The 24791-nt window shown below is 38.3% G+C and overlaps 1 protein-coding gene across 3 annotated transcripts; it reads right to left on the reverse strand.

The window, feature by feature from the left end:
• Positions 1-659: 659 nt before the first annotated feature.
• On the reverse strand, positions 660-18580 carry LOC137999300 (tyrosine kinase receptor Cad96Ca-like). 3 transcript variants are annotated; one of them, XM_068845142.1, is made up of 8 exons: positions 18391-18580; positions 17208-17324; positions 15401-15585; positions 14684-14803; positions 14507-14583; positions 7384-7424; positions 3037-3133; positions 660-1698 (listed from the first exon to the last, which is right to left on the reverse strand). In XM_068845142.1, the coding sequence occupies exons 1-7, from the start codon at positions 18554-18556 to the stop codon at positions 3123-3125; spliced, it is 717 nt and encodes a 238-aa protein (XP_068701243.1). In that variant the 5' UTR covers positions 18557-18580; the 3' UTR covers positions 660-1698; positions 3037-3122. The 3 variants fall into 3 exon arrangements, with proteins under 3 accessions (XP_068701243.1, XP_068701241.1, XP_068701240.1); XM_068845140.1 differs by lacking the exons at positions 660-1698; positions 3037-3133 and adding an exon at positions 6354-6663 and having other exon boundaries at positions 7342-7424; XM_068845139.1 differs by lacking the exons at positions 660-1698; positions 3037-3133; positions 7384-7424 and adding an exon at positions 13977-14058.
• Between the last annotated feature and the right edge of the window lie 6211 nt (positions 18581-24791).

Genomic DNA, 24791 nt, shown 5'->3' on the forward strand with positions numbered 1-24791 from the left:
TGACAGTCAGCTTTCGTTTGACCAGCATGTGGATGACCTTTGCAAGACGTCAGCACAGAGAATCGCTGTGTTGCGGAAAATTAGACGCTCTACGCCTCTTGAACAAAGAAAACGTTATTATAACGCAATGATTAAGCAGACAATGCTGTATGCCTCAACCGTGTGGACATCCTGTTCTGTAGAAAACATTCAGAAAGTGTTCAGGCTACAGAAACGCACAGCCAGTGTAATACTGGGTGCTGACACCAAAGCAAACAGTGTGAAACTTTTAAACAATTAGGTTGGATTCCATTTTATCATCAAGCGAGAGTAAATAACTCTATATTGGTATACAAAAAGATTTTTGGGGAGTGCTCACCTTATCTTAACCAGATGCTTGTTAGAAACGTAGAAGTGAATGGAAGATCGAGCAGGCATGGCCTTTTAAACCTTATCTAACCCCGATTCCCACGAGAGACTGAGGGTGGAAAGTCTTTCTCAGTATCGACTAGCCGCCTCCGGAATATGTTGCCTGCCCATATTAAAAACCAGTCTAGTGTTATCAGATTTATAAACATTTTATGGACAGTTATAAGGAATTGGACCATTTTATCACCTAATTTTCAATTTTCCTCTTCTAACTGTTGGTCTTGACCCAATGTATCTCATATTTTTCACATTTTTACTTTTATTGTCGTCATTGCATGTTTTGAGAACCTTTCTATATTTTTAATTTCTAACATGTTACCTTTTTATCTGTATATATTTATGAGGGGCACTAGTTTTTCAGTGATTACTGTTGTGTGTTACCCTCTATAAAGAAAGTTGATTATTATTATTATTATTATTATTATTATTACAACATCTCTTTAGCGCCACACATAGGTGAATTAATGTAATCTTAAGCCCCTTGCCGTATGATTCCTCTCCTGAATATGTTTTGTTTCTTCCTCAATTAACAGGAAATTTTTGTACCACTTTTCGATGCCGCTATTGTAGTAGGATTGAAAAGCCAGCATCAATGATACCGAATACTCGGTGATGATCACACTGGATTTCAATTTAGCTCTCCGAAATAAAGTACTGCTAGTGCATTCAAAACCTTGCAAAACGTTATAATGCCTATGATCGCTAGCTAACGATTGTCAAACCTTGTCGGGGTTTTTTATATTTTACTTTGCAAAGCAATTAATTATTGTAGCAGTTGTTGTTCTAATCAATATTCTAAACAATATTGACCGATGTAAAAGGGAAAAAGATATTGTTTTTTTCTGCATTAGCACAGATGTTGATAGTGATTGATACAAAACATGTCACATTAATTTCTCATTAAGTTAATCTGGATTAAAACTGAGACTGATGAATTCCGTGGTCTTTTGGAGTTTACGACATTAGAACAAAAGTGCGTCTGAGGGTTGTCTGTCTGATTCTCTACGCCTTTTTCCATCTACCTAAATACGAATTCGGGCTAACTTTTGGTTTTCACATTTTCTTTGATTCTTAAAACTGTTACTGAATTATAACTACTTCAGCTAGCATGTACCAAAATTCAGTGATTGTGTTTTTTCATTATCTCAAACTTGACCACTTTCTTCTTGAGGTATTTGCATTTGTGGCCCCACAAACTGCTCTTTCATCATCTTTAGCTTCTGCACCCACGTCCTCAACTCTTGAGTATTTTGCTCCATCGTACTTTGATTCGTCCACCAACGAGAGGTACTGCCACATATAGAAATAATAAAGGTTTCCTCTCATGCAATTAGTTTTTACATCTTTTTCTTTAATTTTTTTGCTTGAAATCGACAAAACTGAAATTCATTGTAGAAACGCCTTTATTCCTGTCACCCACACCAAAGTAACCTAAAACTCCGACAGTAAAACACTTCAAAATTCACGCGTTTCTCGTAAAGAGTTAAACACAGATATTTAAAGAGGAAAATGATGACATGGATAGAATATTGGATCTAGTTATCTATTTAACAAATTGATTTCAGTTTTTGATGCGTCTGTCCTGTTATTGATCATGAATTGCGTCATAACATTGTCAAAGTAGCTGTGGATCCACGAGGCGACAGCCGGATCCGCAGACTACTTTGACAATGTTATGACGAAATTCATTGTCAATAACAGGACAGACGCATGAAAAACTGACATCAATTTGTTTTTGACAATAACAAAAAGGCAGAGGGCTCAAAATTAAGTCAAAACACAAGAAGAAAGCGAGACAAAAATGTCAGAAACTTCAATCTGACGCGAGCAATATCGCGTCATTATCGCATAAATTATAAATTTATGTGTCTGTCCGCTTATTGACAATAAAAATTAGCCAATGAGCGCGCGAAAATTTTTGCAGTCATTGTAAAAATAGGTTTCGAACGTTCTACTGTGAATAGGTAAAAAAAAAAAAGTATTTAACGCCATTTGGAATGAATACAATTTGTAGAATTTTGAAAACGTGTCGGAGTGGGTAGCCCTAAAGAAATGGTAGCATTTTCATTTGAATTTTACTTTATGAAGCACTCAACCCATTTGTTACACCATTTCACATGTGCAGCAACAACTTCCAAATAAGGCAACTTCATTTCTCAGTTGAAATTCTAGCTTTAGCAAATGCACTGATATCCCCGAGTTTCCCTTCTTCCCGTTCATAAAAAAAAAAAATAAATAAAAAAATAAATAAAAAATAAAAACAAGTTTTGTCATTCAGGAAAAAAATCCATCCATCGTTCCCTCTATTTATTATCTCATAAAATTGGACAATCATTAAAACAAAATGGATTTTATTGCCCAGAGGAAATAAATGAATTTATGCGGAGTGTGACATGCTTAGTTAGTTATTTCCCGCGATGCAGCTGGGGCATTCCTGCCCTTCGGGAATTTCTCTAGATCTTATCCAGTGCAGAAGCTAGGCAGGCGTAGGGCCTCTTTAACTCATTGCCAGAAATCGTGGACATTTTGAGCTCGCCCAAAGCAACGCCTTGCCAACAATATCAGTCTTTATGCATGGAGCATGAAGCATAAAAAAAGTTAGCACCTTGAAAACGTCTTGTTACTGACCTTTCCTTCGATGAACGAGCGCAACCTCTTGGAAATATTTACGAAATCAGGGCGGAGTATGGGGACCTCTTGCCAGCACATCTCCATCAAGTTATACCTGATGATAATAAAATAAAACTAATAGTCTAACTTAACCAAAATAATTGAATTCAATTGTTACCTAAATTTTTCATTAGAACGATGGATGATCAAAATGGTATTCGCTCCAGACGCCCATGACGAGGAGCCTATATCTCCAGCAATTCGTCCTTCAACCCTTTCGCAAGAACATTTATGTTTGCATCGTTTTTTCTGCAAAATGCATCGCTTCTACGTTTAAGGACTTTCGATATATTTTGATGGATAAAATGTCATTGCTCTTGATCGATCGGACATTCTGATGTTGATTTCGAAACTTATTGAAAGGTAGAGCTCTCCGGTAAAGTATAGCATTAAACACTAAAATGACAGACAGAAGTGTCTCGTTATCCCAGACTTGACATAAGGGATGGTTAGTGCATACACAGATAAAAGAGGTTCTTGAAATAGAATTTATCTGTGACTTGTTTCTTTGAGAAAATATATATGGTATTTGTTGTGAATAATCACTCAATCTTAAAGTAAAAAGTGGAAATTATAAGACGTACACGTTCCGCTATTGCCAACATCTTCCAACATTTCACAAAAGTTTTTTTATTCATTTATTTATTTAAAAAAAATGCAAGTTAAATTGTAAATAGAAAAGAAGAAAACAATGTTTGAAAAAAACAAAACAAAAAAAAAAACACGTCACTAAATTTTCATTTTGGTGCGAAGACATTGGAGGACCTGTAGAAAAGAAAGCACTTTGTAAGGTACTACTTTTGCTCTGCTTTGTGTTGTACGAGGCCAAAAATACTTTTGAATCAAGATAGAAATTTTCCAGAAATTTGAAATAATTTGGGGAAAAAAAAAGGAAGGCGACACCAACCCGTTGTGGCCAACACATCACGAATGCGCACAACCATTTCACCATTAACGGTCACATTAAGGGATCGTTGTGTCACAATAAGTGAAAAAGAACAACGAAAAAAAGGTGACACACGCTAACACCAACCCGGTGTGGCCAACACATCACGCATGCGCATAACCATTTCACCCGGACAATTAGCAGCCATGGACAGCTGTTTTGGCATTGCTGGGCCTCATCAGCATGGCGTAGCTAACATACCAGGTGTTGGCCACACCGGGTTGGTGTTAGCGTCTGCACCTTGCTTTCTTTGTTTTTTTTTTTTTTTCACTTAGAGTAAATAAATCTTTTTGGTTACTAAAAAAATAAACATTTATTCCACGAGCGTACGTTGGATATGAGATGGTAAATAGCCAACGAGATGGGAAGCGCCGAGTCGGCTTCAACCAGTCTCGTATCCAACAAACATCATTAAATTCTGAACGCTTGGACACTTGCAAACTAAGGCCAATCAGTTTCCAGACTGGCAACACGTGACACAATCAGTTTCCACATTAGGTAATGAGGGGCGGATCTAGAGGAGGGGTGCAGGGGTTCCCCCTCCCCCCCTCCGAGATGACCTGCGGCTTTCTAAAATAAATAGTATTTTGCAAAAAAGACACCCGTCAGTTTAATCATTTCTTACGGGCGCATCCCCTTCTAAGAAAATTCCTCTATTCGCCCCTGCATACGTTTTATGAGTTGATAACCGAGATTGACTGCACTAATCAGAAAGCTAGCAACGAAATATCCAAGGTTGAAAATTTAACAGTACTTTATATTTCCTTAATACAGGCAGGCAGAGAGTAACTCATTGTGAAACAGTCGGTATTCTGCGTGACCAATTTTTTTTATTAAGGGTATGGATGGGGTTAACTGATCGTTGACATTCTGCCAAACCTTTAACTGTTTGCTGAGAAATGATATGTTTCTTAACTGATAGCTGAGAATTGGTGATGTGTTTTTAACTGTTAGCTGAGATATGGCCAAAAATTGAGCTGACAGCTGAGAAATAGGCGAAAATTGAGATGATAGCTGAGATTCCAGCAACCCCATCCTGACCCTATTTATTATGTAGTTGCTAGTAAGTGTCCAGCCACATCTTGGAGTATTTTTATTTGTCAACAATCATTTGTTCACTTCTTTGCTATGAAGTTTGCACTGAATTTGTTCCTTCTAATAAGACATATTGGCTGGAGTGCGCTATCATAAAAAAAAAAAAAAAAAAAAAAAAAAAAATATATATATATATATATATATATATATATATAACGCTTTAGTGTGGATCACGCCATGATTTGTAAACGCGGTGGCTTTATTATTCAACGTCACAACGAGTTACGCGACCTCGAAGCTGATCTACTTAACCTAGTCTGCAATGATGTAGAAACAGAACCAGTTCTACAAGAAATTACCGGAGAGACTTTAAACAGCGGTGCAAACCTGGCCTGCGACGCCCGCCTCGACATTCATGCACGTGGATTTTGGGAGAAACAAAAGTCGACCTTTTTCGATATAAGAGTATGCCATCCAAACGCTGACTCATACAAAGATCTTACGCCAGAACAAGTGTATCGCCTTCATGAAAACGAGAAGAAAAGAATGTATGAACGACGAGTCCTGGAAGTCGAACAAGCGTCCTTTACGCCATTAGTATTCACCACAACAGGAGGTATGGGACGCGAATGTTTAAGATATCATAGCCGACTCGCAGAACTGATATCCATAAAGAAAGGCGAAGACTATGCAAAGACAATGACGTGGATAAGAGGAAAAGTTTCTTTCTCTATTTTAAGGTCAGCGCTACTCTGCCTCAGAGGCTCCAGATCAAATAGGAGGCGAACCAATAATGTTAAAGACATTGATGTGGACGTTGAACTTGCCAGATCTAATATTAAATGACTTTTCTATTTTATTTTATTTATTTATTTGGAAGTTTTAAAACAGTTTTAACAGAGAAATATCTATATTGCTCGTAAATTTATAGTTCTTACCTTTTGGAGATATTTTAATTTTTGTAAATATTTTTATTTTTTATTATGCAAATAAAATCATTATTATTCTATTATAATAATAATAATAATAATAATAATAATAATAATAATAATAATAATAATAATAATAATAATAATAATAATAATAATAAAAAACAATACATCTTGGGTTTACAAAAGCCGAGTTGCGTTTTCTTAAAATGTGGCTCACAGGTTCTTGGCGATGTGTGGGGGCTTCGGCATGCGATATCCTCTTTTCAACTCCACTACTGTCTTGGCCTCAGACCAATCAGGGTATGGAATGCCTCCTATTGATTGTCAAATGTTTTATTACGGTTTTTGTTGCAATGAAATACGATTTAGGGCTTTAATGGAAGATGGCGCCTGAAGGTGAACACAGACGATTCACAGTACTAATCACATAAACAAACAAAAACGTGAGAAATAACCAGTAACTCGTTAAAAAGCAAAGTGATTAAGAAAAAAAAAAGTAAATTCAGTAGCTAGGAAAATTTCCATATAAATTCACCTTAAATAATAACAATTTTAGGTACCGAGGGTTTAGAACTAACAAAAACCAACCAACAAACACAAACACAAAACCAAAAATACCGCGGTTAGCCAGGGAAGATAACAATCGCACTCACACAACATTGTGATATCCCTCTTAAGGTGGCTGGAACCAGTTTCACTACTTTTAAGGACCTTTTAATTAGAAGGGTTGTCACTACAAAACTGTATCACGTAAAAGAAATGTTATGGTACCATATCAAACACCAATTATTACTTAACAAAATGCGCTCACTATTTTGACGTAATAGGTTACCATGGCAACATGAAAGCTCTTCAAAAACACCCTATATTTCGTCTTTACTTGCTTATATCGTAATAATGAACTCGGTGACCCCCATTTTTTATTGTAGAATAGTAATTAGCATCTTGAGATAGAACTATCAGCAAAGTTTAAAAAAATTCTTGGGAGCCAATTCAGAGCTACCTTAATTTTTCGAAAATTTAAGGTAGCTCTGAATTGGCTCCCAAGAATTTTTTTTAACTTTGCAGATAGTCCTATCTCAAATTGCTAATTACTATTTTACAATAAAAAATGGGGGTCACCGAGTTCATTATTAAGATATAAGCAAGTAAAGACGAAATATAGGGTGTTTTTGGAGAGCTTTCATGTTGCCATGGTAACCTATTACGTCAAAATTGTGAGCGCATTTTGTTAAGCAATAATTGGTGTTTCATATGGTACCATAACATTGCTGTTACGTGATACAGTATAGTAGCTATAACCCATCTAATAAGAAGGTCTCTAAAGGTGGTGAAACTGGTTCCAGCCACCTTAAGACCTTTTAGCTTAAAATCAATTTCATGGGTACCCACCAATTGTAAATATCTCATAGAGAACGACTCCAAAGGACCACCTGCAAGACAGAAACACAAACATACACACACACACGCTTTATTTAGGACTGGAGTGCATGGATGCATGGTGCAAGTTTAAGTTCAAGTTTATTAACATCTTATTTTACTATTACAATGGTAAAGGCTACACTATCCCACAAACAGCATATGCTAATCTAGGCGGGGATGGCGCAGTGGTGACAGTACTCGCCTCCCACCAGTGTGGCCCGGGTTCGATTCCCAGACTCGGCGTCATGTGTGGGTTGAGTTCGTTGGTTCTCTACTATGCACCGAGAGGTTTTTCTCCTGATATTGCGGTTTTCCCCGGCTCTCCTCAAAAACCAACATTTGACTTGATTTGCGTTGATTGTTGATTTCAGTTTACAGTGTCCCCAATTTGTGCTCCAGCCCTAGGAAGACTAGACACTTAAATAAAGTTCCTTCCCTTTTGTTCCCTTTACTCAAATAGTATCAATCGAATTGAGTTTGCTTGCAGAGACCAATGCGACTAAAATTCACGTTTACGTACCTTAAACTAACCAAAAGGGGTTGAAAAAAAAAACTTTCACATTATTGCTTTTCCTGACCTGATACAATTGTGTCTTGGGCACTAAATACTTCAAAAGTTTGGAAATTTAATCGTAAGTAGACACTCCATGAAGCGTACACTGGGTTGCCTGTGGTACGTGTCACCCAAAAACAGAAGGCTCTGAATTGGGGGGTATTGAACTGCAGCGTTCCAGTTAATTTTTTCAAGTGGGGGATTTGAGGGTTCAACCAGTGGTCGTGCCAGCAGAGGCCCTTTGGCTCACACGTTTAATGATTTTGTAATGCCCTGTCCAATTTTGAGGTCTTTTAGTTTTTTAAGCTTTGGCCATAAATTAAAACTAAAGATAACAAAACACACTCTCAAGTAAAATTCACTCGTTTCTCCTTTAAATAAATAGTCTGCAAAAAAACTAACTGCAAATTGCTCTGACGGACGTTTTCCTGCATGTCATGCATGTCTTGCAGTTGCACTAGGCAAACATTTACTGCACACACTAAGGAAGTACTGACGATGTTGTTTCCGCTTCACAATTCCTCTTCTTTTCTGTCTAATCTGATGCCAGGTCAAAACAATTTTTGGCTTTACGTTTGCATCAAAAAGTACCGTAAAAGCCGGGAGTTAACAGTAAAAGACAAGCCAAAAGACAGATGAAGAAAAAAATACCAGTCTTTATATACAACTTTGAATCGAATTGTCATCGAAATATTAATGACAATCGATCGTAAATACACGACAATTTCTACAGTCTCTGACTTTTATGAATCAAAGGAAAGGTCATGATGTTCTGTCAAAAGGAAGAAATTGATCACGTGCTAGGCAACCATAAAGGTGCACATGATCACTTTGTGTCAACTGAATGAACAACATTTTGACTTCAGGGTGAACTATTTAAACAATCATGAGGTTGAGCGGCCTTGTAATTGAAAATCTACATATCAATGAGGAACAAAAACAAACTTGCGAATTATCGCAAATCACAACGCTGACAAGCACAAAAGCATAAGAAATGGTTCATAAACATGCAGTTTTTTACTATCTAAATTTTTTGGGTTAGAGTAAAGCGATATATTGTTGAAATATCCTTCGTGATAAAGGAGTTATGTCAAGCAAATGATGTAATTTCACGACACTCAAAATGCGCAAAAAGCATGAGTTAAATGTAAACGATCTTCGCACTAGTAGGTCGTAGCAATAAATTGGATTAACCAGGAAGTTAAAGAAATATTGTTGGCTTCCAAAATAAACTTTATTTTACACTAGAATGACAAAACAGATACTTTCCTGAGGTTGAAACTTGGCTACCTATTAGAGGCTGTCTCCGTAACAGCGGTCCGGTCGATCTGGTTTGAAAAATAGATTTCGCTTATTTCTTGTGTGCTGTAAGACCTTCATGTGCTTAAACTAAAACCACAATCTGCTTGATCGGATCTTTTAAATTATTGGAGTTTTGAGGGATTTTTGGTTCACCCGCTCGAACGTTCCTGCCACCCTATATCGAGGCTTTAATATGACCCAACATTGAAGATCAATTTATCACGAACTAACGAAGCCTGTACAAAACAAAAACGATGGCCAGTTACTTCATGTCTTTTGAATACACAAAGGTGATTTTCATTAACATTGAGATTGAATGAAGCTACTAGCCACCCCTGTCATAGATCCTCATCAGACACGCGATCACCGATCAACTTCAAACTCTATTTATGAAGAAGTCAGACGGCCTTTTTCAATCAAACCAACGCAGCTGGAAAGTAAGTATCATACATAATGTCATTACTGAGAGAAACCTTGCGGCCCGTCCTTGATGAAATACTTATAGCCTTCTAAACTTGCCTAATTTCGGCGATCTCCAAGTTTTGGCTGCACATTAAAAGACACGTTAACAGGGAGCATTCCACCAACCTCGCACGCAGATAGACCTAAAATAACCCTAAATAAACGAAAAAGACATTTAAATGCATTACAGGTCAATTGGAAGGGGCAATAAACCCTCTTTTAACCGCTTCAGCTTGGCTTACGTGCAACAGATAAATGCTTCAGTGTTCGAATTTCGCTCCATGATTTTACAAAAAGAGGACGATCTCTGCTGCCCAAGCACTGGATCCCTGAAGGTGCAAATCAGGTTTAGGTATCTAAGTTGCTTTTTGTCTGCTATTATCATTCTTAGATCGACGTTTTTTCTCCGAACTAAACGGTGAACATCACTGAAGATTGCAGCCATATTTACCATTTGGGACAACCGCTGACCAAACTCAATAATAGCACTTGTGACGTACTGAGGAAAGGAGGGTGTCAGTGAGGATTTTGAATTTTATTGCAATAAGAGTTGTCAAATTTAGAATTCCCCCACGCTAAACCCGCACACAATTGCAAAACATCTCGTAAGTGACAAACCCAGGAGCCCATGACTCAGCTAATGGGAAATGTAAAGCCACGCATTTAGAGGTTATTATGGTTCATGATTTTAGCTTTACCTTAAAAGCAACCTCGGATTTCTAGAGTATTTTAAAATCTATTTTTCTTCTCAGTAATACGTTCGGGAGCCGGATTTAATTTTTACTGAAGTCATTTTAGTCTAGAAAGTAGGACTGTTTAGAATGTATACAAAAATTTGGTTTTATCAACGGAGTTGATAATGTAAATTGGCCACCGTACAGAGATTCTAAAAGCTGACGTTTCGAGCGTTAGCCCTTCGTCAGAGCGAATCGAATGTTTAGAATGTCTTTATTGTTTTTTTCAGCAACCAATAAAGGACCGCTTGGTCTAAATGCATACCAAATAATACGGATTTATTACGTACTCTTTCTGTATTTTACTGACAGTCTACATTTGCTTTAGTTTATTGGTTGTTACTGAGGGAATTATCATGGATAGATATAACCAAAAAAATAATAACTGTAAGAGCATTCGAAGAACCCGTTTCACTGTTTCACTATGTTGTACAATGACTACACTTTCTTTGCCATAGGTTTCAATTTTAGGAAAGTAACAGAATTTATGACTCTTCATACGTAGAACGGTTTTGGAACGATTCTGTTGCCACGTGATGTCGAAGATACGCCAATTTGAGTCTGAGGCACCATGTTGGAAGTTAGGGAGTCGCCAAATATGTACCAATAACGTCAGCAAAGAAACGACATTTTATTTAAAAATTCGTAAACGAAGACAAAAAAGCTGAGATAAGTTGAAAAATAAAAGAAACGAGGAAAAAACTACCAAAATAGAAAAAAATAAAAAAATGGTTCCCGTGAAAATGTCAACCATATATAAACAATATTTGACAAATCAAAATCCTATGGAAATTTTAGGAAATGTCACAAAATTTGCTGATCGTTTGCTCAACTGCTTCAGAGTTATGAATGCTAGAAGTCAGCATACTTCCCACCCCCCTCCCCCCAAGGAACAAGGATTAATTAGGGTAAAGCTAAGAACCATTCGGTAGGGGAATTTTGGGGCTTGCCAAAGCCTCCGAGAGATTGGCCCACGCCTATACGGTAAAAGCAGTGCTACACAACTCCTGGTACAGCATATAAAAAATAAACCTTTACTTTTGTTATCACGGAATCGTCAACTTAATTTTAGCGAATACCACAATCGTCTTTTGTGCCAGAGGGAACGGGCCAGGCCCATAGGTAGGATATTGTTGAGTGGGTGCGTGTTAGCGCTGATGACGGGAACGTTTAGTGGGTCGTAAGTCGAGGTGCTCTTACGAGATGTTTTGCAATTATGTGCAGGTTTAGCGTGGAGGAATTCTATATTTGACAACTTTTATTGCAATGAAACCGACACACTCCTCCCCATCCAGCTGTCAACTTTACCTCACAAGTGCTATAATTGAATTTGGTCAGCGGTTGTCCAAAAAAGTAATTATGGCTGCAATCTTCAGTGATGTTCACCGTTTTGCCGAGGAAAGCCTTCGATGCAAGAATGATAATGGAAGAGAAAAGGCAACTTAGATACCTAAAATTGATTTGCACCTTCAGGGATCCAGTGCTTGGGGAGCAGAGATCGTCCTTTTTTTTGTAAAATCATGGAGCGAAATTCGAACACTGAAGCATTTATCTGTTGCCAAAGCTGAAGCCGTTAAAAGAGGGTTTATTGCCCCTTCAATTGACCTGTAATGCATTTAAATGTCTTTTTCGTTTATTTAGGGTTATTTTAGGTCTATCTGCGTTCGAGGTTGGTGCAACGCTCCCTGTTAACGTGTCTTTTAATGTGCAGCCAAAACTTGAAGATCGCCGAAATTAGGCAAGTTCAGAAAGCTATAAATATTCCATCAAGGACGGGCCGCAAGGTTTCTCTCCGTAATGACATTATGTATGATACTTACTTTCCAGCTGCGTTGGTTTGATTGAAAAAGACCGTCTGACTTCTTCATAAATAGAATTTGAAGTTGATCGGTGTTCGCGTGTGTAATCAGCATCTATGATAGGGGTGGCTTTAAAGTCTCGCTGCTAGCTTCACTCAATCTCAATGTTAATGAAAGTCACCTTTGTGTATTCAAAAGACATGAAGTAACTGGCCATCGTTTTTGTTTTGTACAGGCTTCGTTAGTTCGTGATAAATTGATCTTCAATGTTGGGTCAAATTGAAGCCTCGATATAGGACGGCAGAAGCGTTCGAGCGGGTGAACCAAAACTCTCTCAAAACTCCAATAATTTAAAAGATCCGATACAGTGGATTGTGGTTTTAGTTTAAGCACACGAAGGTCTTGCAACACACAAGAAATAAGCGAAATCTATTTTTCAAACCAGATCGACTGGACCGCTTTTAGAGAGACAGCCTCTTAATCATTTGTCAGAGAGAAAAAAATACTGTCTCCTTGCGTATCACATTTCAACGCACGCATGCAAATTTGTTAAGCTCGAATATTACGCAACATGGTGAATTCATAAAGGCCACCTTTTCCAGAAAAAAATTTATTGAAACAAAAAACATATTTTCTTTTAGAGGCAAAAAATCCTTGCTATTTCATTCCGTGCGTGAAGACAAGAAACCTAATCGTATCAAATTACCATATGCAACCAGAAGTCCATCAGTAGGAGCCTCCATCTCCCACTTTGTTTGTATGAAGTAGTGTTTTTTCCTGACCTATCTATTTTTAGAACCACTTTCGCGCCATTCATTGTCATGGTGAATGTCAATAACAATTCAGTAGGCAATCAGCGCTAAGGTCTCTCTAATGCTGCAAACTCAGCAGAAAAACATGGCGGACCGAAGTGGTCAAGAAAGCGAATCTCAACTATTAAATAGCTTTGACTGTTCAGTTTCAGTATGTATAGGATCAGAAACTCGTTTAAGTTTTGAGAGCAAGGAAGATAGTGGTAGCTCTGCTACAGAAAGGGAAGAAAGTGACGAGCCGGTTGCAAGTACTTCAGGCAAGCGAAAATCGCAACCATCGGCATCACAGAATCATGCGGACCACTTAAGGAACACATTTAATTAGCACGGCAAATTCAAGAACGTTATTTCTAAAAATAGATGGGTCACGAAAAACGCTACCTCACCTAGGGCTCCTACTGATGGGCTCCTGACGCAACAAAATAAATTTCAGGATCAAACCCTTTCCTGAAGAACCTTCTCCTTGAATAATAACGCACAAAATAGACGAAAAGCTTTCTTTCAAATAATTCTTTGCTGTCACATTTCCAATTATGTTTTTACCTGAAGACTGTGCAGAGTTGAGTACAAATAAATGCAAATAGGAAGGCAACAGAGATTACAGATCCACTTAAGGTGTTCGATTCCTTCTCTGTCTTTGTTGAACTCATAAGTTACCAGAGAATTTTCCATTTGGTTTCAGTGTTGTACATAACATCACGCTTGGTAAAATATTAGACATTCAGCTCACTTTGATTACGGCTCGACGACAGAGCTACCACTATCTTCCTCACCCTCATAGCTTGAACTAGTTTCTGATCCTGTAGATTCTGAAACTCAAAAGTCAGAGCTATTCGATAGTTGAGATTCCCTTTCTTCACCACTTCGGTCCGTCATGTTTTGCTGCTGAGTTTGCAGCATTAGCGCTCATTAGACCTCAGCGCTGGTTGGCTACTGAATTGTTATTGACGTTTACCATGACAACGAATGGCGCGAAAGTGGTTCTAAAAATAGATAGACCAGAAAAAACGCTACTTCACAGAAACAAAGTGGAAGATGGAGGCTCCTACTGATGGGCTCCTGTCCAGATATTTTTTTTTAACCGCCTGGCTCGTTTATCCAATTGACGTTTCATTCTTGAGTTCCATAAAGGTATATTTTGTTTAAAGACCCACCAAAATGCCATTTGCGTTTCAATGACTTCGACGCCATTGCAGGTTAGTTAAATATTCTCCTGTGTCCACCAGCCAAAATCTACGCATTTCCACTACCCCCTAAGACCTAAGAAAATACACACAGAAGACTCTATGCACAAAGACACCACTTAGCAGGGAAGTGGCGGGGAAGACTTTTACCGACACGGAAAAAAAAAAGGAAAAAAAAAACCAAAACAAAACTAAGAAAACAAAGAAATTCCACCCATTTTCCGACAACCGAGTAAAAAGCACATACACATCACTTTTGCTTGACAGATTTGCAGCATCTCCAAAGAGTATCTCAGGTGCCGTCCACTTTACTGGTATACAGCCCTAGGGAGAAAACAGCATTCCATTTTCATGTTAAAAACAGAACGTCAAAGAGGTATACAGGGAACAATGTGAAAGGGAAGCCATCAATAATGTAACCCACCTTTTTGGCATTGCCATGTCCATATTTAAAGTTCTGGTAAGATAACCCAAAATCAGTGATCTTGCACACACGGTTTTTATCAAGAAGTACATTTCGTGCTGCAAGATCACGGTGAATAATCTACAAAAAGCAAATAATCAACGTTAGTTTTATTCGCGTACAGGATATTTTCTGTAATCCCACCTGAAGTGAAGAGGTGCGATTTGCATTTCCTTGGCAACAAGAGGACTGCAAACGGGTCCAAAGTTACAGCTTATTCAAAATGACTCAGAGGAAGTTGATGAATTTCAACGTTTGGAAGCATTAATGGGTATTAACTAAAATGATTAGAAAACAACGGGATCTGGTTGAGCCATAGCCAATGTTCCCCGATTTTAAAAATGACTGTTGTATTATCATGACGACCACGGCGGCAGCAGGCAATACTATGTAATATCAAGGCATGGATTGGTGCATGGTCCTCCAGCGTTACCTCAATATAGAAAACCTAGTATTTAAAGGGCCCGCTAGTAAGTGTTACCTACAGCAATCCATTTCTTTTGGATTTTCGAATATCATGACAAAATGATCACACATTTTCGCCTACATAATGTCAAACACTATAGGCAGTAAGCACGTTGCATGATGCATTTCGTAGATACAATCTTAATCTGTGAAAGATTAGAATAAGCAACAATAATACCATATCTTACTACATGCTTGTTTTGTGTCACATACCCCTCTAGATGCTAGGAAAACCATTCCAGTAGCAATCTGATTTGAAAATGACATTAGGTCATACGTCCCCAGTTGCGCTACTTGTAGTTTGCCGCGATAATATTTGTCGAAAATTCCACGGCTTTTTCTCAGGTACCCCAGCAGATCTCCACGGGGTAAGTACTCCATGATCAAAATTGGGTGTACTGTGAAGGTTACATAGAGTTTGGACAACGTTTATAATGCTGCATTCTAACTGTTGACTTCTTGGAAAGGTGGATATGGGCTCTACCATCATTACTTTTAGGCGCTTTTAAGAAGTAAACAAGTAAAGCCGTATTTGCGTGGCGTCGCACTGTGTTGGAAGATCACAGTTTGCCCAACCCCCTTTGTCAGCATCGCGGCTCACCTTGAATGAGTATAGAGGGTGAGAATGAAGAAAATGGTGAATATCTACACATTCCCCAAGTTAAAGGTCATGTTACCCAAAAGTGATTACAACATTAATCAACGTTACTCATAATTTCCACATATTTGATTTCTCGGTATGATGGAAAGAACTGTGAGAAGAACTTCCTATAATGATTTTAAAAAAATACTAAGGGCCAGATTTTTAAAATGACAAAACTTACAAAGCGAAATATAGTGAATAAGAGATGATTAAAAATTATAATATATTTTTAAAGATGTAAAATATAAAATTCTCATGCATAATGTACACTTCCTTTTAATTATTTATCTCTCCCTGGTGGTCTTTGCAGCCTGAGGCAGTTTCTTCCATATAATAATAATAATAATAATAATAATAATAATAATAATAATAATAATAATAATAATAATAATCATAATAATAATAAATTCTTTATTTTTCAAATTATCAGTAAAAATACACACACTGAAAAAACCAAATGAAGAACTCTAAAACAAGTATTACGCCTATAGAGATACAAATACTAATACTAATTCTAATAATAGCAATAATAGTTATTTTAAAAAAAAATTACAAGTGTATTAATATTAAAAAAAAAAATTAAACAACTCTTAGTATTATAGATTTGATAAAATAAAGGAAAGAAAAATTATAAATCAATATTATAGAATGTTAAGACGCTCTTTGCCATAAACTCAGTGTCAGAGGATAACGCTATTTACAGAAGAACAAAAACTATCGACATGCGACCGAGACTTCTAGTTCTAGATCAGTCTCCTGTATATTTGGGGTAATAATAATAATAATAATAATAATAATAATAATAACAATAACAATAACAATAATAATAATAATAATAATAATAATAATAATAATAATAATAATAATAATACGCATAAAAAACAAAGCCTCCAATACTTTCTTGTATAAAGAGGTTCTAACTGGGTTCTCTTTAGAAGTGTGAAATCAGGCACAGGACCGTTTTATATAGCCAACCATTTGCATTTTTATTAAATTTATCAGCTTCAAGGGTTTGCATCTCAGATTGCAAAACAAAGGTAATATCTTTTGTTATTTGATGTCATTGCTGTGATGATTTATTCTTTTAAAAAAATTGTTCTGTTTTTCTGTTTCTTGACCTTATGCTATGCAGTTGTTGGAAGTGAACTAGACGTTAAGAGGGATCAAATTGTTTTTGGGAAATGTCGTGAAAACGGCCATTATTTCACTACCCGTGTAACTCGGCAAAATGGGCTAGAATTACCCGAATAATTTGCTTCAATAGACAAATTTAGCCCTACATGTCATCGGTCGATAAGGTTTTCACTAGCGGTCTTTTACTTTATGTGCAAATTTTTCACAGCTGTTTCTATTTAGCAGTTGGAATAAGATCCTTACTTTGGGTGGTGACACAGCCAATGAATTGAACAATATTCGGCTGAGGGCTGTCTCCAATTACTTTGCCCAACCCAATTTCTCTCATCAAAGCAGTTTTTCCTTCCTGTCCAGATGTGGCTACAATAAATGACACCAGGGTACAATAAGATTGGTCACATAACTAGTTGGGGTGTTTCATGGATTTCTACCTCCTTGGTCATGAACTATTATGAACACGGTTGTTTTTCTCAGGCATGTTTTTGTCTCATTTTCTTTACGTCATGAGGCATTGTGAAAAACGGATTGACAGATTTGCCGAATACAAGGCTGGTATCAACGGAAGGCGATGGTGCGTTTTTTACCCTTCCTCCATTTGACAGCGCTCCATTTTACAGGTAATTAGAGCTCGCCAACCATATGGGGGTATTTAAGTATCTTATATCGTATTTGATATATTTCGCTAAGGATTGGCGATTTTAAACTGCAATTTAGCAGTGGAAAATAGCCTCTATAAATGATTTTTACAATGAACTTTATCGCTTAATGTGCAACGGGGGTAAAAATCTGGTGTATTTGAGGCGAGACGTCGCCATGGAAGCTTAAAATAAAAGTTAAAGAACAAAATGTCTTTACACACTTGTATTGAATACGAATCAAAAAGGAAAAAAGGATTAGGAAATCCATTAGGAGAAGGCGATCTATTTTGGTAGTCTCCGCATTCGTCTCGAGGTTAAGATAAAGGTGGGTAGCTTACGAAAGTGTTGATTGAGAATTGATGATTTTTGCTGCACTCTTTCATAAAAGATAGTTATGATAATGTTTTCTTTCCCTTTCGACGTAGTTTATCGTGCATGTTGAACGAGGTTTTGTAAGCGTCTACGTGACAGGTACTTCATTAAAGCACTTAATATCGCAGTGGAAACTATAAACTAACAAAATGGATGATGGAACTGTGTAACGTGAAGTGCTAGATGTCTATCCCATATGAACCATGTGAGCGTTAGCCCTACTGATGGAAGTGGGCCCACACAAGGAAGAGAAAAAACTCTGACCAGGGTGGGAATTGAACCGACGACCTTCGGGTTAGATCTCCGCCGCTCTACCGACTGAGCTACAAGGTCAGACGGGAGCAGGCCGTGGGAACTGAAGATGTTAAAGCCACGTAACCTTTCCTTATCAATTAACAAAGCCGAATCGTACTTACGAGAAAAGCACTTTGCTGCAACAAAACGTATGCCCCGTTTCCCATTTCCACGACTCAAAGCTGCTCGCCAAACTGTTCCAAATGCTCCGGAACCAATGACCTCCTCAAGAGAAATTTGGCCAAGTGGTACTTCCCATTTGTTCACTGCAACATTCAACAACTCCATTTCGAGTTCTTCCTCGGCACCACCTGATCTTTAATCCAGAAATGTTGCGTGTTAGTTCTCTCATTTTCCAATGGTGGGTTGGTTGCCGCATGCCAAAGCCGTTTTTTATTTTGTCACAGGATGTTTCCAAAAGCGTAATTGGTTTGCTTATTTGATGCTGGAACACTCCCACAAATGATGCAAATATTGTGGTTCGAATGGCAGAAACCACTAAGTGGTAAGCAAGAGAAATGTCTAGCCCTTGCGATACGTTTAATTTCAGTTAATATTTAGATGTTACGAAAACGGGAGTCTGTTCCCCAAGACGTTTGCAAAGTCAAAAGAATTCGAAATGACGTTCAGAGTTGCAGAAGCAAGGAGGTTGGTATATGATGCCCCAAAAGCCAGAGTGGGAAACCAAAAGCCATAATTAATATCCTCAGCTGCCATTTTACAACGCCAGATAAGTTCATATTATGTATACTTAACAATCGCACACTTCTTGGGAAACAGACTTTTGATCTTAAAATAAATTTTGCGAAATTCACGTATCCCGGCCAACTCCCCTACACCTTCTCTCTCCTTCATTTGTCTTGCTGCAAGGGAGGATGAGGGGACAAAACACCTCCACTATATATGAGCCTCTTCCAATGATTTTCTTTTCAATCTCAATTTAGCCTGCGGTCATGATGCGCGGCTATTTGGAAGAATACACCCGATTGGTTGTCATTGGCTGTGCGACCATGGACACGAGACCAATAACATTCAGAGCGTGGGGCGAAGCTAAAGATAGATGGGGCATGGAGATGTCTTCTCTACGCTCATCCTCCCTTGCTTGTGGCTAGTTAGACTTGCCTCAAGTCGACGTCACGAGAATCCCAGGAGTAAATGTTGTGGGGAGCGAAGTGTGATTTTTCGTACGCGAAGCGGATGAGCGAGCGACGCAGTCGCGAGAGGTCGACTTGTCTCGCTCGCAAGGTTCATTTGCTTTTCGCGACAAAAAGGGTATGACGTCATTCGCAAGTCCTGCACTTGATGGCGCAATCCCACGAAAACAATCAAACATGTTTGTTTCTCCGAAATCGTCAGAGGAAATTTCTTCCCTTTGTGCGAAAGGTATCAGAAACAAAGACAAAATAAAACGAAAGCTTATTTCCATCTCGAGTCGCCGCTTGGAAAGGAGATCTCCACTGATACTTCTTTGGACCAACACTTTGTGCCGTAAATTGTGCTGATACAAACGAACACTAGTTCGAAAGATTGACAAGTAAGGGAAAGCTTCGAATCGTCAAGAAAGTCAATTGATTTCACTCATGAAAGATCAGGTAGGCTTCAGGTGTACGAGACGTGCTAGACCGGGATTAAAAGACATGCTAAACCGGGAACAAAAGTAGAGATAAGCTTACATCTTAGTGAAACTTACTCCTTAGCAGCTCCGGTAGGAGCAGACACAAACACACCTCTGCAAGACATATATGCTTGAATTGTTTTTCCCCGATAGTCGCGCAGTTTGGAATATCCTGTGGTCTTAGTAGCCTTAAGCCGCGGCTACACGAGCGATTTTTGTCTCGCGCCGGTGATGCAATTCTTTTTCAGATTTTGGGCGTTTTCCATTTACCAAGAAATTCCGGAAATTCCGGTTGGGTTGTAAATGGAACACACGTTTTTGGTTCGTTTTACTGGAAAATTTCCGGAATAAACGGAACTTCTGAAAAGGTCCTGTTTTCCCGTTGGAAACTTTCCGATGGAAACATGTGTTCCATTTACAACTTTTGAAAGGTCTTACCACTTCCAGGCTATTCACGGCCACATTTTTAAATTTTGGCGCCTACAATCGCAATCACTGGGCGGCGAACGGACCTGAGTTAAATGGAACATGTTTTTCACCCGATGGAAATTTCCACCGAAATTTCCAGAATTTTTTTGTAAATGGAAAACGCCCTTTGTCGCGTCGCCTGCGCGCCAGAGTGGCTACACTTGTGACAAATTTTGGCGACAAATTGAAGGCCGCGCGAACCGCATACTTCAAGAGACCTGGGCACTAAAAAAAGACATTCCTACTTTAATACTCTTTAGTCGCGTCCCAAGCGCGGGCAAAAAGTTGCAGGGTGGCTACACCGGCAACTATCTCTACGATTTTGTTGCGAAAGTTTCAACTCTGGTGACTTTTTCTTCACCTGTCGCGTCGCCACTTCAAGGGTGGCTACACGTTTCATCTCGCGGTGGCGACGCGACAAAGTTTGAAAAAATCGCATCACCAGCGCGAGCAAAAAATCGCTCGTGTAGCCGCGGCTTTACGTTGAAAGTCACGCTTTACTGCACATGGCAACTCTATCCCCTGGGGTCCACGATTGGTCTCGCTCAGCGACCCGTTTTTGGGTCGTTAAAATTGGCGCCAATCAAGTATGAAAAGTCCTTCGTCCCGCGCGCCATCTACATTAGACGAAGGATTTTTCGAAAGTCTAGTGGCTAGTTATTGCAATGCTATGTAAATAAGGTGTCATACATAGAGTATACAATAGAGAGCTTAAGCACAAGGCGTTTGTCAAGTAGCCGAGGAGAAACTGGGTCGAGACCGACGTCCTTGACTTGACTTGCTTGCATTAAGGGCCCACAGACGGATTTTTCGCGCGTTGCTGAGGAAGTGAAATGTTACTAAATCAAAATCAAGATTTCTTTTAGAGAGACAAGAGATATGCTTTTTAAAAGTTACAATCAAGGATTAATATGAGGGGATAAACATTTTCAACGCATAACTTTTCAGGTTAGCATTTTCTGAAGTAGCGAATTTGGAGAAAAGAGTAAGTGTGTATATGCATCTTTTCCATGAAAAAGGAAAGTACATGCAGGAACAACCTCTAAGTTGTCCATCAAGATGAGACGTAAAGCGCCATCGCGTACGATACTTATAGAATTGACCACGATGGAGTTTGTTTGCCTGATTCATTTTCAATGCTTTGTAACGGTATTCGTCAATGTGTTGCTCAACAGCAACGATGTTAGTTGGACACCGTGTATGTTTTCAGCTGTTTATTGTACACAGCTCTATGATATTACAAAAATATTCCACTTGTAGCACAGGAATAGTTGTTCCTTATGCTCCAAACGTAAGAGAAATATTTTCCTTGTGAAGTTCGTAAGATAGATTTGATATTGTGCCAAAAGTGGTATACAGAAATTTCCACATAAAAGCCTACTTTATAAATAAACATTTCAGATATTCTTTGTCACAAGTGCCCATAGAAATTTTCACGTACATCCCAGTTGCTTAGACAAAAAGTTCCAGATATTCCTTGCCACAAGAAGTCTATTGAAATTTCTATGTACATCCCAGTTGCTTAGACAAAATAGTTTCAGATCGTGTCCGAAAAAAATTCAATGTAACAGACATATGAAGGGCGTGGGGATCTTTGTTTGATTCCACGCAAAAAAAGCTCAACAGAGAGCTTCGACTGGTTAAGCCGCGTGCAAATGCACTGGATTTGTCCACTGTACAAGCTCTCAACATGTTGAACTCAACAAGGTGAGCGCATTTGAACACCCAGTTGAGAGGTGTTGAGTCTTGTTGAGTCAAATTTGAAACTGGTCAAACTTTTCGCTCAACACGGCTCAACCTTTCCTTTGTTTCGCGGTCATCTATGTGTGACTCAACAAAGTCGAATGCATTTGCACAGCTCAACATGTTGAGCCCACGCACGCGCAGTGCCCAGCGTATCCATTGGGAGTTTAAACATATCGAACATTTTACAAGATGGTAATGGTAAGTCTCCCCTGTTGCCAGAAATCTGATAGTCAACGCAAGCCTTTCTGGAGCAATTAATAACTTCTGTAGCACCAAGAATATCTTTTGGTGTTATGTAGGGCTCAATCATTCCTAGTACTTCACAAAAATTGCCATGGTTCATTCGCATCATTTCCTTGTAGTCTGCAGTGTCCTCGATCATTAGCTCTTTCACTATGTTGTTGTAGCACCCTTTACTGCTTCTACGCCGAATTCACGCTCTTGTTTTACCACGTCGTTTTTTTGACCTTTTGTCCTCATCAATGACTTTGCTTTCTAGAAGTGCAGCCAAGCATTTTTATGTTCTGAGGAGATGAATGTACCTAAGATTCTCAGATTCAATATCAGCCTTTGTGAAATCTTCGAAATGCTCAACAAGTTGAGTCATTGTTGAGGTCATTTGAACACCCCGCTCAACAACACCTCAACATACACTCAACATGTTGAGAGCTTGTACAGTGGACAAATCCAGTGCATTTGCACGCGGCTTTATTTCTTTGACAGCCTGAGACAAAAGAGAATTAATGAAGCCTGTTTGTCCAACAGATCTGAATTTTGAACCAAAATGAAAGACATTTATAGAAATCTTCCTGGCAGAATAATAGATCTTCAAAAGACATTTACTCTCGGGTGGTATAATTGCCTTGAAGATGTCTTGATATTTACATATAACACAAGTCTACCTCGTCAAAAACTCATGTGGTTCGAACAGTGCTACGTAACATGAAAGAAGAATAATAGATCTTCAAAAGACATTTACTCTCGGGTGGTATAATTGCCTTGAAGATGTCTTGATATTTACGTATAACACAAGTCTACCTCGTCAAAAACTCATGTCGTTCGAACAGTGCTACGTTACATGAAAATGTAGGTAAGTTTGATTTCTTTATCAGCAACATGCATTAATTTCCGAAAATACAAACCGCTTGTACAGCTCAACTAATATATTGATTTAGCCAAGCTAAAAGCGGAGCTCCCTGGTTATTTATTCTTACTGAAAGTAAGTGAAAAAAGAGGTTTTCGAATTGTCCGCGTTTTCGTGTTTCCGATTACTGCTTAATTAAATCATTTCCTTCGCTTTCTTCTGTAGACAAATTCATTGCTTAACTAGTGAATTCCCGGTAAATTTCACGCAAAAAACCGATATCACATGAATCACGAAGTAATGAGTGCGATATCTGTTTTTCAAGCGATTTTTACCTTGGAATTCACCAGTTTGGCAATGAATTTTTCTCGAATCACATGAGTTTTAAAAGAAAAGAAGCAAATCCTCAGCGAGCGAATGGAAAAGGAAAAAAGCAATTTCAGAGTCAACTGTCAATAGCCAGCGAATCACGCTAAAACTAGCAATAGCTATCGCTAAGTGCCAACAAAACAGTCAATATAATACAGAGTTTGCAGATTTGTATCAGAGTTCCAAAATACCCAACAGTAGTTGTAATTTTTTTATTCGAAAGTACTGCAACTCAACTTATCAAGTTAACAATAATACAATAATTCAAATTGCACACTTTGTATCTCCAACAATGTAGATGTCAACGTGTTTTGCAATAATATGGAAAGTAGTGCTGTAATTTTTCAACGGCCGTAATTTTAACAGGAATATACAACAATTAAGTTGAATAAAATCGGTGCCGTGTAAAAAATCCCCAAGGCGTTTTCAGACGTTTCAGTGTGAACCTCTCTCGCACATGACAGTTGTTTCACTTGAAGAATTTTTATTTTGCAACATAAAGCCAAAAATTTTAAGTCAAATTGATTGTTGAATTGTGTACTTTGCAGGCAACACATTTCCTTTGAAAATTAAATTAAACCGTTCACAACCAAATGATTACAAAACGAAAAAGAAACTGCTCTACTCGCGAGCCGAAATCTGAAATTGACAACAGCAGCCGAGTTTTGAGCTCGTTTACTCAATGTAGAACACGATAGTTCAAAAACAAATATTAAAGAACACTAAAAGCAAGTGTACACAACAAAATGGTCAGGGAAATGGGGAAAATGTGTTTTCACTCACCTCCGAACACAAGATCATCAATAGTCGCGCGCGTCATGCAAGTTTGTCTAATGACATCACACATCAAAACACGCGCTTTCATTGGTCCCTACTAAAATTTCCAGGGAACCTTACATTACACTTTTCCCAGCACGATCGAGAATTTTTCTGACTGCTGCAATACTTCGCGTGAAATTAAGCTGGCCGCCTCGCAAGCCTCGCCCCATTCGCTCGGCTTGCTCGTTGGCAACTAAAAACCGTCGGGGACCTTTGTCAGTTCAAGGTCAAAAAAAAGTTTTACTGATGTACTTTACTCCACTTTATCTCTGAAAACGAGATCATTGACATTTTGAGGTATTTCGTTGAAACACGCCAGCTTGGCTTGGAAAAAGAATCGGCAAAATACGGCAAACTAGAAAGGACAAACTTCAAACAACATCCGCTCCAACAAATTACCTGTAGGAGCTTTAAACAAACTT

This window comes from Montipora foliosa, chromosome 4 (assembly GCF_036669935.1).
Source record: "Montipora foliosa isolate CH-2021 chromosome 4, ASM3666993v2, whole genome shotgun sequence".
NCBI lineage: Eukaryota > Metazoa > Cnidaria > Anthozoa > Scleractinia > Acroporidae > Montipora > Montipora foliosa.

Coding starts and splice junctions, on each gene's coding strand:
- LOC137999300 (XM_068845139.1), bottom strand. CDS start 18,556: ATGGAGTTGTTGAATGTTGCAGTGAACAAATGGGAAGTACCACTTGGC. Junction 14,804..15,400: donor TTTTCCTAGCATCTAGAGGG/GTATGTGACACA, acceptor TGCTTTTTGTAG/ATTATTCACCGTGATCTTGC. Junction 14,059..14,506: donor CTGTCAAGCAAAAGTGATGT/GTATGTGCTTTT, acceptor ATCTATTTTTAG/AACCACTTTCGCGCCATTCG.